This window comes from Lissotriton vulgaris, unplaced genomic scaffold (genome assembly GCF_964263255.1).
Source record: "Lissotriton vulgaris unplaced genomic scaffold, aLisVul1.2 SCAFFOLD_915, whole genome shotgun sequence".
Lineage (NCBI taxonomy): Eukaryota > Metazoa > Chordata > Amphibia > Caudata > Salamandridae > Lissotriton > Lissotriton vulgaris.
This window is the reverse complement of record NW_028248894.1, coordinates 624,911-639,529: the sequence shown is the minus strand read 5'-3', so window position 1 is coordinate 639,529 and position 14,619 is coordinate 624,911. Positions and strand designations below refer to the sequence as shown.

The 14,619-nt window shown below is 42.0% G+C and overlaps 1 protein-coding gene across 1 annotated transcript in view; it reads left to right on the top strand.

The window, feature by feature from the left end:
* Positions 1 to 1,480: 1,480 nt before the first annotated feature.
* Positions 1,481 to 14,619, top strand: part of LOC147663776 (alpha-N-acetylgalactosaminide alpha-2,6-sialyltransferase 2-like) — a 322,592-nt gene continuing 309,453 nt past the window's right edge. The window contains exon 1 of the mRNA XM_086950201.1: positions 1,481 to 1,673. Within this exon, the coding sequence (XP_086806327.1) occupies positions 1,488 to 1,673 (186 nt within the window). The 5' untranslated portion in view covers positions 1,481 to 1,487. The remainder of the gene's footprint in view (positions 1,674 to 14,619) is intronic.

Here is a 14,619-nt window from a genome sequence, read left to right as displayed (position 1 = left end):
TCGCCCCAGTAGTTACTCTTTGATGGCGGGGCTAGGAGTATCATGCCTACTACTTGGTGGCACATCTGGACCCATTATTGAGTGGTTTCCAGGAGAATGGGATGACTCGGCTTATTTATTGGAACTTCATTTGGTGGTATTCAAGGGGCTTTTCGGCTACCTATTTGGGAACCCTGCGTTTCCGGAGATGCCTACATACACCCAAGTGACGATATGCTGCTAGAAGGGGGCCTTGCATCTGATTCGTTGGGACCGCCGGCTGGCGTGACTTTCTCCTCTATTGCAGGGCATGTGGCTTCAGCAGCTTTCTGCCCTGGAGGGGTTCCACCAGTGGGACTATATAGGCATCACATACTTAGGGGATCTCTTAACAGGCAATTTCCAGGAACTAAAAGAGCACTATACCCTAGCAAGTATGCAATATTTCCACTTCCTTCAGGTGCCACATGCTCTGGGGACACACCTCACCACTGACATCCAACTCCCCGAATATAGCCTCATTAAGGAAAAGATATTAATTGGGTGGTTGGGGAAAGGAGCGATAACTCAAATATGTAGCTCCTTGATCATTCATGCTTCAGATGGGCCTGACTCCCTTTGACAGAGATGAACTGGATGGGTCGGCGACCTTGAGAAGGCTGACTGGAGGGAAGCATGCCTGTCCCCCAGGGAACTGGCGATATCTGTGCGGGTAATACAAGAGAATTAACTCCTCTTGGCCTATCTGTCCCCATACCATATATACATCAGAGGTTCTCCGATACCCATCCTATCTGTGCACACTGTAGATCACCCATCGCTGACTTCTTTCAAATTGCATGGAGCTGCCACAAATTGAAGCCCTCCTGGAACAGGGTGGACCAGGAGGTCTCAGAGGTCCTGGGACCCCCTATTGAGCTAACCCCCAAGATAGCCTTGCCGGGACTGGTAGAAGAGCTGGGAGTTCCCTACTTTGAGCAACTTTTCCTGGGTATGACCTGTTTAGTGGCCAAACAAGACGCCTCTAGAAGCAGCTGATGCCCCTCTCATTATCGACATGGCATGCTGGAGTCGCTTGGTGTGCACAGCGAGAAAAACCCATATATGATGCCCGTGGATGTCCTCACAAACAAGAGAAGATGTGGGGGTAATGGTGGGCCTATCACAGTCTATCCTTCTGAGTGGGTGGAGTCCTGCGTGGGTTGGCATACATGTTGTTACATATCTGAACAGCCACATTTTCTCTCCTTTTTCTGTTGTAATACTTATAATGTATGGATGACGAAGGCTGTATTTCTAAACTAAATAAAGTTGGTTTAACAATATGAATATCTAGGAAGAATTTTGAATCTGAATGCTGGAACACATTTGGGTGCAGGATTGCTTTTAATGAGTCAGTATATTCCCCATGAAGGTCTTTGCCACTGGAATTTTCCCACTGCATATAGTTCTTTAATCTCTGCAACCACAGCTGAGTTCCTGACTTTTATTTCTACAGAGGTCTGAAGATGATTAAAGGACACAATGTTTTTGGCATTTTGATGAATGACTTAATTGCAGTCCCCCAAAATACCCTCAATCTGCTGAAAACAACCCCGGCAAAGATTCTGCGCAAGTACACTATCCCTCCTTCTTTTAATGCTACATATATTGGGGATGTGTATCCTGAGGAAGATAAAGCTTACCGGATCACGGTAAGTGCATTTATAGTCATTATTCAAATACGTTCTTTGATGTATTCTTTACTGCAAAACGAATCACGTTCAGGTGCTGTTTACTAATATTTATTTCAATGAAGAGAATGTGGTAGAAATTGAAGGGCCAGGAGAAAGGTGTAAAAATATAGGTTTGAAACTCATGAGAAAGTGACAAGTGGTAAGGTATAAGAAGAATAAAACCTTGAAATGCCCCTGTAATGTAAATTAAGAAACTACTCCTGGTGCCATTGTTCCATGAAATATCCTTACCTTCGGTTTGAAAACCATATGAGTACAAATATTAGATGACATGGCAAACAATATGAACAGCCGCATTAAAAGAGTGAGAATTGTGATAAAGTCAGGATCAAGTTAAATAAAAATGGGACTGATATTGCCCAAGGTTTTTTAACTGAAGCATAAAACATGCAAATGTCTATTGCACTATGAAAAGTCCTACCTACTTGACAGAATAATCCACATAAGTAAACATGTTTCACATACGAAAATACTGAAGCTGTAGACTGTAAAAGTCTCAATAAGAATTGCCAATAAAGTGTGACCTGTACTTAGCAGTGGTCTTACACACGCATTACCAACATTTCATGTATAAGATGTTTTTCCCTGAAGTGATAACTATGGGCCATATGTATCATCAAGCTGATTTGCGATTCTGAAATAGCGATTTTTTAGAAATAGCTATTTCAGAATCGCAAATTGGTATGTATGTACAAATTCGCATTTTTTTTGCGAATTCTTAGTATTCCTTAATTGCGAGTAGCAAATTGTGAATCGCAATTAAGGAATACTTTCCCATTCATTTCTATGGGTCAGGAGGCCCATAGGAATGAATGGGAAGTTATTCTCAATTTGCGATTCGCAAATTGAGAATAATTTCAAGGGTGCTGGGGTGTCCAAAGGACACCCTGTTGCACCCCTGAAATAAGCATGGGCGCACATACAAGCCCTAAGGGCATGTATGTGCTTCACATGGCACTTTGGTAATTTGCGATTCCTTAAGGACAATTTGCATTTTTTTTTGCTTCATACATTGCATTTAAGGAATCGTAAAATTTGCGATTCCTTAAATGCAATTGCAAAATAAATCATCGCAAATTTTGCGATTCCTTGTTTTGCACCAGATTTTTCTTCATACATACCATTTAGCAAATTTGCATTCGCAAAGGCCGAAATTCTGCGAATTTCGGCCTTTGCGAATGCGAATTTGTTTGAGACATATGGCCCTTAGTAACTTAAAAGTTGCAAAATAAGTGTTGGCAAATGTTTTCAAGCTAGTTAGCTCCTTTGTTTAATCCTTACAATGTAAAACTTTAATTCAAACTTTAATAATTTAGCTATCTTTAAGATGGTATCTCTGCCCTGCCTGCTATATCAGTTACAATATCATCCATACCCGGTCCTAGTCACATGGTTTTGGCAAATCAATGCTATCCTAAGCCAATTCATGTGGGGAGGGGGTACTAGCCGAGTGGTGCTACACACATGCTACCAGCAATGTTCCTCTAATTGCTTTCCTCTGTGTGTGGCAGTTCAAGAACTCTTTGCGCTGCAAACAAGGCTATGTGCACCATGCAACTGATTATGCATTTCAGTGCTTAACTCAGCAATATAAATCTGTGACAATCAACACTCCAAACCTTTGTTTACAATGAGTGCGAAACAGGGGTATTACACACACATATAGTTCTATTTCATAAGGTCTTGAGCCAGTTTTGCAATGTACATACACACCCTCGTGACATGAATTGTTTACTGCTGTAGCATCTACACACCAGATTTTGAAAAGGACAGGACACAGAAGGTGCTACCAATATATGTATTAACTGAACAGCAGTGTTGATGCAAGCAATCAGAAGAATGAGGCAGTTATTATTGAGCTCGAACTGGTTTGCGACCCGTTTGCGGATGCAAAATACAATTGGGCCATGTACTCACCCTATTTAGTGAGTCTCAATTCTTTTGTAACTCGCTAAATAGGATTCGCGAGTCACTATTAGGAAGGGGCATTCCGAGGGCGTCCCTTCCAAATAGCGAGTCAGAGGCATATGTATGACTGTTTTCCGACCGCAATTGCGGTCACAAAACAGTTGCAGTTTATCACCCTTCTAAGAAGGGTGGTAAATTACTCGCAAACGGGAAGGGGTCCCTAGAGGACCCCTTCCCCTTTGCAAATGCAAGGGAGAATAATTTTTAGGGGCAGGCAGTTGTTCTTACGGACCACTAACTGCACTTAAACAATTAAACGAAAAGGTTTCATTGTTTTTTTTTAAATGCATCCCATTTTCCTTTAAGGAAAACGGGCTGCATTTTTTTTACTGCTTTATTTAAAAGCAGTCCCAGCCATGGAGGTCTACTGAGCCTAGCAGGCAACCATCCCTGGGAGGGCCAGCAATTCCCAATGGGGTCGCAAATTTTGTCAGCCTCATTAATAATCATGAGGCATGCAATTTGCGACCTCATTGGGAATCGCAAACAGTGCCTCAAATACTATTGTACATTGGAAATTGCGACTCGTAATTTGCGACTTGAAATTTGGTGCAAATTGTGAGTCACAATTTCCAATGGTTGTACATCTGCCCCGAGTGAAATATGCTAAAAACAAATTCCTGGTGTAATCCGCCAACACCTGAACATATTGAGCATAGCCCACAGGTTGTCTGCTTTCAGTTCTGAGATGGAATTTGCAGGCTGTGAAAGGGCATTATTATTTACAATATTAGTAGGCCCAAAACAAAGGCCTCCTTTAAAAGGCCAATAGCCCCACTTTTGTTCAAGAATGATTTTGACTGGAAGCCACCTGGTGTCTAATACCTAGGTTCTAAAACAATGGTGGGTAAACAAAGGCACACAAGTATCAGTTTACAGGTCAAGTACTTAAAAGAACCATTTGAGTACGGTTTTTGACTTTTTTTAGCCTTCCTATATAAGCTACATGCATGTACTCGAAGAAGGTAGGCATATGTTAGGAGAGTATCACTGGGAGAAACAAAAAGTATGGATTTAAAATGTAAGTAAGTAAGTAAGTAAATTCTTTATTGTTTGATTAATAAAAATCTTTGCAATAGGTATAAAAGGTGCTTATCTTGAGCACTGTTGCAAGATACATAAAATAGCAAAGGTAAAAGTAGTACATTTCATTACAGTCACATTCGTATAAAAACATTTAAAAAATGTAGCAGTGTTGATAAATTTATGAGTGAATGTGAGCAAAAAGAAAGTTGTGATATTTTTAAATAGAGAAAAGTTGAAAGCCCAAGGATTCCTTTTAGGCACTGTCAGTGTGTGATTTCTATGCTTGCTATAACAGGAAGAAAGGGCACTGTCAAACATTCACAAATAAATGCTCATTTTCATGTTAGAGTTTTTCGCAGGTCAAAGATGTGGCAAAGAAAAAGGACACTGTCAAACATTCTCAGATGAGAGCTCTTTTCATGTTAGGGAATTTTTCGCAGGTCCCAGTTATTCCGGATCATGGACTAACGGCTGGATTTAGTGCGGTATTTGCCAGTTTCATGAAGCGAACCAGTCTACACGCTAGTTGAATGTCCTCCCCATTAAAGCATGCCAGCAATGCCAGTCTACGGGTTCACAAACGTCTTTGGTTCCACATCTGTGTTAATTGTCTCCTTCGTTCACTGTCAAGGGCTTTGCGGCTGCATAACAAGTGCAAAACGTCCTCTTTTAGATCTCCGCAGAGTCTGCACTTTGTGTTGGGCTCTGAGCGTTTCCAGGGGAGAAGATGTTCTTTTGATGGTATTACCCCCATTCTCAAATGCAAGAAGGATTCCTTCACCACCCTTGAGAAGCCTGTGCCTAGATAGGCCTGAGGTTGGGACCTGATGTAGCTCTGAATCACAAACCACCCATGAGTCCTACTGGTTAATGCTGCTTTGTCTTCTTCCAGGGATTGATACTTCACAGTTTTGTTAACAAGCCGTTTGAAGCATTTGTGTGTGCAGCTTGCATCCCAAAGATCTTTTAGTACAAGGGTGTTTATTGCTGCTTGAAGATAGACCATTGCAGGGCTGTCCATATTTCTTTCCAGCTCTTTCCATAGGTAAGTGTTCAGAGTGCCCGTCTCAGAGCTCTTTACTTTGTGCCAGCATTTTGCGTAAGCACCCTTACGTGCTATTTGTTGTTTCTGTAGGCCGAACTCAAGCCTCAGTTGAGCTGGCGAGGTGTACTGTGGGAGACTGAAGAGTGTTCGCATTGATTTTGCTACTACTTTGTCTAATATAGGCTCATCTCTCCCTCTCATACATTCGCTACCATAAGTTATTGATGGCAGTAGTCTTGCTTGTAGAACGTTTAACAGAGGGATTAGATTTGGGCCCACTATTTTGTTCTTAATGCTTTTTAGAGCAATTGCCAGGGTTATCCCTCTGGTCTTAATTGCCATTTTTTGTTGTTTCAACGAGCCTTTTGAGTCAAAAATGATGCCCAGATATTTATATTCCTTGACTGTTTCAATCATCTGATCTCGCAGGAACCATTGTGGATGCGACTTTTTAGATTTTTGATTTAATATCATCGCCTTTGATTTACCCAAGTTTATGCTTAATCCGTTCTTTTCAGAGAAGTTACTTGTTGTATTCATGAGATGTTGAAGACCAGCGGGGGTTTGCTTATTAGTAGTAGGTCGTCCGCGTACAACAGGTTCGACAAAGTGAGGCCCCCTAGCTTTGGGGCATGATGATTGCATTTATCAAGATCTTCGGAAAGATCGGACATAAAAAAGTTGAACAGGGTCGGTGCGAGGACGCACCCCTGCATCAGACCTTTTGTGGTAGTTATTTTTCTTGAGATTTAAAATGTAGCAGTGCTGGGGCTGTCTGTATTCATATAAATGTATTACTATGCAAAGGAATCCTTTTCAGCAGCACTATACAGCAAAATGAGAAAGATAATAATAAGGTTCTAAACCCACGCCTTGCAGTTTGCAAGAGGCTTGTTGATGCTGGTTCTTAGCTCACTGTGCTACAATAGGATTGCAATTTCTGTATTGCATGTAATAACGGATATGTGTCAAAAGTAGTAACCCACTTATCTATCTACAAAAATTATAGGGATTTGCATGTTACATGATGTGCTTTACATGAGATGCATTAACCCTCGATGCAGCATGATGAGTCAGAACTGGAACTAGACAAAACACAGATTTCTCCAGCAACTGCATTAACCCCCAGAGTTATCTGACCATCAGTATTATCCTCTAAAATTTCCTGGGCACACAAATATCTCTGCAGAGGGTGTCTCAACCCCATAAGATATTTTAAAATGCAGCCTTTTCAATCATTTAAACCAGAAAAGATTTACTGCCACATTTGTGCTCATTGCCATTTCTTTGCTGCAGAGTTTATAAAAGTAAATGTATAAATTGACAGCCAAACTTTGGTCCGCATGACTCTGTTCCTCGTGACTGCACCACTTTCTATTGTCACACATTGACCACCATTTTATGAGTTTGCACATCAATGAGGTCTCCCAAACTCACCTCCTACTGAAGAACCGGGTTTTGGAACCCAGCGGCGCCAGGGGCACGCCCAAAGTCTTCGGGTTCACCTGTCTTAGAATACAGAGACACGGGATACTTCTTGGTGACGTCAAAGATCACATTTATTGGCTGCAACCAGGAACAGAAGTCTACGAAGTACGACACAAGTAGGTTCGTCAGAGACTGCTCAATTTTTGTATGGCGAGACATCGTCTTTTATGCTAAAAATCACATTCCGGACAAACACCCACTATTTACAATTTGTCCAATCATAGGTAACTTTGCAAAAGCTATCGCATAACGACAAACCCACTTTTCAGTTGTCCAGCCCACTATCAATTACACGGGAAAGCCCAACATTCTTTATCGAACAGGCCGGACAAACCCATAATAAAGGACCACAACCCATATCATAAATAGACCATAAAAGAAGGAACAGAAACAGATGAGAAGTAGGATAAGGAGTGTGTGTGTGCATACCAAACTTTACAATGTCCTGTGCTCTGATCCTTAATCTTGATCAGCTGCCGGGCAAGGAACTGGCTTAGCAAGGTCAGCTTCAGGCAACGGGGTCAGTTCACTCAGGTCATTCAGAAGTCAGCTAAAGTGTACGTGTACTAAAGACTCGTTCGGCCGAAGTCATCGGCCTATGTGAGGGCAACCACAAAATGGCTGCCATGCACAAAATGGAACCCAAGGGTTCAGAACGAAATCCCTAAATACGTAGTGAATCCATCGGTCTAACATGGCGAAAACACTCGTACTTGCCGCACTCACTAGTTACGGTTCGCTACTATCAAATTCGTAATGAAACCATGACATTTATGAAACGGGTTCAGAATTCACGGAACCTCACTACAAGTAGCAGATGAAATCGGGGTAATAAATATAAACGTCATCTTTTGTTTCTGGGTCTCAACATAGTGAAGAGAGACATAGCTCCGCTCTGGAAAGCGACCATTCGTCCTCTGATAGAGGGTGGAAGCAAGGTCTCAAGTTCTGTATGGGCCTAAAGTGCCTGGTGTTCATGGCCCGAGAATGCCCACAAAAACCTGCCAAAATATGGCAGCACTGGGCAGACTACTGGAGTATTCTCTTACCCCCCCGCCACAACTAAATACACACAACACACCCTAATTGAGGTATAGATATCAAATATAGGTTATACTCTATATACAAGAAGTTAATCAGATGTCACTGGGAACCTGCAAGGTTATGCAATGGGGATATGGCATGCGTTCGTACTATTGTTTTCTGTTGTTTAGTTAATGATATATCTAATATAAAAACTATGCCATTTACATGTATTCTACTGATATGCTCCTGTTTAATTGGCCCAACGGGTCAACTATAGCTACAAATACAAATAAAATATGTTGTGACAAAATAAATGTAAAAATTTATACTTTCTCTCTTTAAAATATCCCTTTAAATAAATAAGAATCAGTAAAATATTAAGGGTCTAATCTTTCACAATAGTAGTTGCCCTCAAATAAGATGTGACTTCTCACAACTAATCCATGACTTTTCAAGGTTCACTCCATGAAATTGCCTTTATATAGAACATGAACTTATCAGAATATGAGTCACATGTATTGTTGAGTGACCCATCCATATATTCATATGAAGTTTGAATTATTTTCTAACATGAACAATGCATTTCCTAAGCTATAAACAATGTATTTTCTCAGATCTTTATCTGGAGATATGTTCATAGGAGACACACAATAGCTTTAATGTGAATATAGATGTTCTGTGAATGCAGAATGTGCCTGTTCTCAATTTTGAAACATTAATTATGGATTTTCAGGTTGATTGTCAATTGAATACACATACAAGCCCTTTCCCACGGCCTGTGGTCACTGGGACTTGCTAGCATTCCTGATCTACACCTGTTTCCTAACCTGCTTCAGGATTCTTCTTTTAAGGATATTCAGCGTGGCACCTTTTGGGACATTCTAATTTATGTCAGTGAAAATATGACAAGCAGCATTTTGGGGGATTTCTGGCATAGAAAGGTTGGAATCTATGGTAGTCTGAAGTGTAAGTTAAAAGATTTTGAGAGGTTGGCTCTAAAGAGTGTGGAGGTTTTTGTTCAGTAGGACGGGCTTTTTGATGTCCTGTACCCTGTTTGGTCTCACAGGCAGTGCCATCAGAAACCTTTCATTCTTTGTGGGAGTGAATGGTATTTAGACCTCCAGTCTGATCCAGATACAATAGACACAAATAAAAAAATTTCATAATGTCCACTAAGACATTCTAGATTCTGTTTAAAAGAAGTGAAACCCGTGCTTAACCTTCTTCTTCTTGACAACTCAGAAGCAACATTAAAAAAGAACAACTAGCTAACAAATCCCAAGCAGTAAGAGGAAGTCTTGAAAAAAGCTGAATAAAAATATCTAACCTGGTTAATGAAAAATTCAATTCACTTTTCTATAGAAAACAGGTAGCTTATCACAACATAGGTCACTAGTTTGGTCGAAGATATTAGGCAGGAATACTATGTTCATATAGCCTTGTGTGCCTTTTCCAGGGTAAAGGTAGTATAATAGTCAGCTCTGTGTCTTTATTGTTATGTTGTGTTGTGTCATGATTATTTGTATAGGGCACATCTCACCCGAGCAGATATCCGGGCCCTAGAAAGAAGGTGCTATGCTTAGTCTGCTCTGACAGAAGCCTAATTGAAAAGCCACAGAGGACTAAGCTGGTGACTCTGATGTTCATTAGGAAGTTGTTCCAAGCTTCAGGAGCCAAGCATGAGAAAGTGTATCTGCCTGCTCTAACACTTTGGATACCGGGGATGTGGGCAAGCAAGGGGCTGGCTGAGTGGAGGTTTCTGGTTGGGGTAGGTAAACTGATCCAGCAGTAAAGATGTGGAGCCGAGATTTGTACGATTTGTACATGTGGACGAGGAGCTTCTAGAGTGTGCATTTGTGGACGGGGAGCCTCTGGCAATCTTTGAGATGCCTGGAAATTTGCAAGCTCGGTGGGAGTTTGAGTGTGAATGTAGCTGCTGCATTTTGGATAAGCTGGAGCCTCTTCGTGACTTGAGCTCTGATGCCAACATAGTCCAGTTTGTTAGTGATAACAGCCTGAGTTATGGTCTATGGTTCAATTCTAGGGGGAGGATCTTGAGCGTTTGGAAGCTGGAGGAGGTGATCGTACTGATATGGTTAGTCATGGAGAGTTACTTCTCCTCTACTATCCATGGGGTTTCTGGCTTTAGTGGCCAGAATGGGTGTTGGTCCAAGGCATCTGGCGACCAGTCTCAGGTCGACAGAGAGGTGTCTTTCCTGAAGAGGTAACTCCTATGCTTTGTCTGAGCTGAGCTTCAGACAGTTGGTGTTTATCCAGCTGGCAACTTCGGACATGCAAGTTATGAACCTGCTCCAAGTGTTGAGAGAGGCATTGCAGAGGAACAGGATGAGCTCGGTGTCTTCAGCATAAAAAATGATGCTCATTCTGTGGCTTTGGATGATGCTGGCAAGCAGTGCCCTGTGTAGCATCCTTCACAGTACTTGTTAATGATCATGCCACACACGGAGCTTAGTTTTACATGTCTTTATTCCTCAGCGTGTAATTGTTAGGTGAACATTCTACATCATGAATTTTACCACCCACGCCCATGCACTTAAGTCACTGTTCTATGGAGTCTGTTAGGAACCAAAAGGGCCCCATCATCTCTAACCCACAAGACACGACATCTCCCCTTTGTTAAATAAAAAGTACAAATAACACATAGATACATCACAACTCTGTTTTGGTGCTTGAGTCAATCACCCAGACCTGGGCATGTGAGGCTGCAGAGATACCATGGAAGTGTCCATTAATGACACTGGTGACAGAGACGTTGGTACAGTCAATGGGCTCTCTGGATTCTCAGGTAGATCAGTCGTGGACATCTGGAGTTGGCGAATGTCAAGGCAGGTGCTTTAAAAACAAAGGATCTTGCATAATTGACTTTCTAGGAAGGTGAGCAATCACCCTGTGCTCTTTACTATTCGCAAGCATCAGTGGGTCAGCATCAAAAAGAGCATCAGGTTTCTGTTTTGGCCTGACAAGAACTTGATCTCCTCTTTTGAACACAGTGTTCCAAGCACAGCATCTTTTGTCCGCATAGGTCTTCATTTTGCTTTTGTGAGACGAATCAGTGATTCAAAGCTTATTAATTTCAATAGAGCTTTCAGTAGTCCATTGCAGCAATTTGGTTCCTATGGCTCTCCTCAACATTAACGTGGCAGGGCTTTCACCCATGGTAGAATGGGCAGTTGACCTGTATGCACAAAGCGTAGACTGAAGAACTAACTTGAGTTCAAGTTTTTCCAGCGTAGCGTGCTGAACAGTCCTCTTAAAGGTGCTCTTAAATTTCTCGACCACATCATTCACCTGTGTCCTGAGAGGTGTGCTTTTCTGATGCTTGACATTTAGATGAGTGCAAAAATCTATAAATTCTCAACTATTGAAAGGCGGACCATTGACAAATTTCAAAATCAAAGGGACACCCCAGATTGCCAAAATACTTTCTAATCTCTCAAAGGGGAAAACAGGGATATTCATAAAAAATTACGAGTATATGATGTCCATTGTCAAGGGGTCCAAAGAAATAATTGTAATTTTCTCCCATGAATGCTTTGGAAGATCAGACATATTTAACGGATGTGGGGTTGTTTTGACTGACAAGCCGTTACATAAATGACATCCACTTAACTATTTTTCAACTCTTTCATTAAGACAAGGGAACCACACTCGGTCTCAGAGAAGTTGTTTAGTAGCAACAACTTCATGATGTCCCTCATGGACGGTTCAATAACTTATTGTCTCAGGCTCTCTGGTATGACAATCCTCGACCCTTATAAGCTCATGCCTTCTGGGGTAACTGAAAGTTCTTCCTGCACATTTTTGAATTTCTGGTATTCAGATTAGTGTCTCTTTCAGCATTCATCATCTGAAGGAATCAGATAGACAACCGTCTATTACTCTGAGCCGCCAGGCCTCTTCTTCATTGAACTCGTTGAACTTGCAATGCTTGATGAGCGAATCAAGTCTTCATTGTTTCACCAGCTTTCTGCCTTTCTTGGTTGAAAATGTACCTTACTTAGTCAACATTTGGCACAGGATTGAACTTGGTGTTTAGCAACTATTTGATTTGATGGCCCACCTGGTGGTATTTTTCGTTATCACTTCTTTTACTCCTTCACCCGCTAATTCTTCAGATATTTAAAGTTCTTTTTGTCATTTACCTCTTCCAGTGCATCAATGAAATCATTGAAGGTTTCGATCCAGGCAGTCAACCTGTTATCAATATTCTGCTTTTTGGCAGTGTCGAAAGGAGGCGGTGGTTTTAGGAATACAGCAACATCATAATCTGTGGAACTTTCTGCTGTCGGGAGCGAAGCTCGCTCCAACAGCGTCTGCTGACCACTTGACCATGCACCTTGGTCAAGCACTAGCCATGTGCTAACATTTGGGTTGTTGCGCCCACTTTCTGGTTGTGAGATGCTGTCTTATTCTCCTGCGGTGAATAGCGGCTTTGTTTCTTCCACTTGTTCTTCCACCTTCTCACCTCTTTGAATTGTATCTCGTTTCTACTGTCTTTAGGATTTCTTTGCATCAGAAATGTTTTTACTTTTGGTGCTTTCTTACACTTGCCAACCACTGCCTTTAGTGCTTCTCTGTAACTGGTTGTCGCTGCCTTCAGCATTGTTGTACTGTATGAATGACGGCTCTGTGTTATGCTGTGGCACAGTACCTCTAGTTTCGACTTTACTAGCAAATTTCTAGCCGACAACAAAAAACTTTCTGTAAGGCCTTAACTTTTATCACAGGTTTTGCACTGGCTAGATTGGCGCTTTGACTCCACATACAGCAATCGCTGATTTCATTTTGACTGAGGCACACAAGGCATGTACGAGCAGTTTGCTGGACCACGCCAAACTCTCCGAGATAGTACTCTTGGTTCTTTGGGTCACAGGGTTTGGGTAGTCCTGTATCTTGTCACCAGTAGATGTGTCCTTGCCAGCTTGAGTATTTGCTAATGATCACGTCACACATAGAGTTTGGTATTACACATCTTTATTCCTCAGCCTGTAATCGTTAACTGAATACTCTCATCATGAATTCTATCACCCACACACTTATGCCACTGTTCTACGGGGTCCATCAGGAACCAAAAGGGTCCTGTCATCTCCAACTCACAAGACACTACACTCAGTAGGCAATGAACAACTTGCGCCTGAGTGAGGACTCTTGTGCACGCCGGAGATCAGGTTACCAGCAGCAGAGATGCACAGTGTCAGGCTGACTCTTTCAGTGCTTCTGCTGAGAAAGGAGTTGATCCGGTTTTGTGGAGTCATTGGATGGTGTGGGTGATAGTATTGAATGCGACTGAGAGGTTGAGCATGTTTAGGTCTGTGGTGCCTCCTCTGTCCATGAACATGCAGATGTCATCAGTGTCGGCGACAAGACTGGTTTTGGTGTTGTGGTTGGGCCTGAAGTTGGATTGAGAGGGATTGAAGAAGCTTTTGTTTTTGAGGGGACTGATCAGTAATTTGTTGACAAGTTTTTTAAGGACTTTAGCTTGGTAGAGAAGCAAGGAGATAAGTTGGTAATTCGCCAGAGTCTTCCATTCTGCTGAGGGTGTCTTCGGGAAGGGTTAGTATGGTGGCATGTTTTCAGGAGTCCGGAAGAGTGGCTGTGATGAGGGAGTCATTGTGTATCAGCGTGAGTGTGGAGTAGATGGGGTAATGTCCTTTGGTAAAAATAACGTGTGGGCAGGAATCCGATGGGGACCCTGATTGAATGGAGTGCATGAGCGATGTGGTTTCTGGCATGGTTATGGTTAGATAGCAGGTCATTGTGGTTTCCAGGGGGCTTGACTCATCATGTTGAAAGGCAGTGAGGGTGGATGGGTCCGGCTGGGGAGCAAAGCTGTTGTATATGTTGCTGAGTTTGTCACTAAAGTAATGGAGGAGGTGGGTGCAGAGCTTCTGTAATAGGGTGAAAGTCGTGGAACTGGCTGAGGGAGAGGTATGTTCTTCACTATGAAAAAAATGTATTTGGCATTGTTAGAGCTGTTTTCAATTTGCTCAGTTAGTGCTGATCGTTTGGTGGATCTGAATTGCTGATGGTAGAACTGGAGGGCTGAGTTGTAAGCACTTTTGTCATATTTGTCAAGGGTGTGACTCCATCGGCGTTCAAGTTGCTTGCACTGTGATTTGGTGAATTTCAGTTCTTCTGTGTACTAGCTCACATGAGGTTTGGTCACTTGAGTGGTGATAATCTTGAGCAAGCAAAAGAGTCTGTGCAAGAGGTGACCCAAACCTTTGAAGTCGATGATGGATTGTAAAAAGGTTGTTATAGTGCTGAAGGTGGTGGATTTATTGTTCTGTGATCTATGTTTCTTTGGGGATCCTAAATTGGGTGGGACAG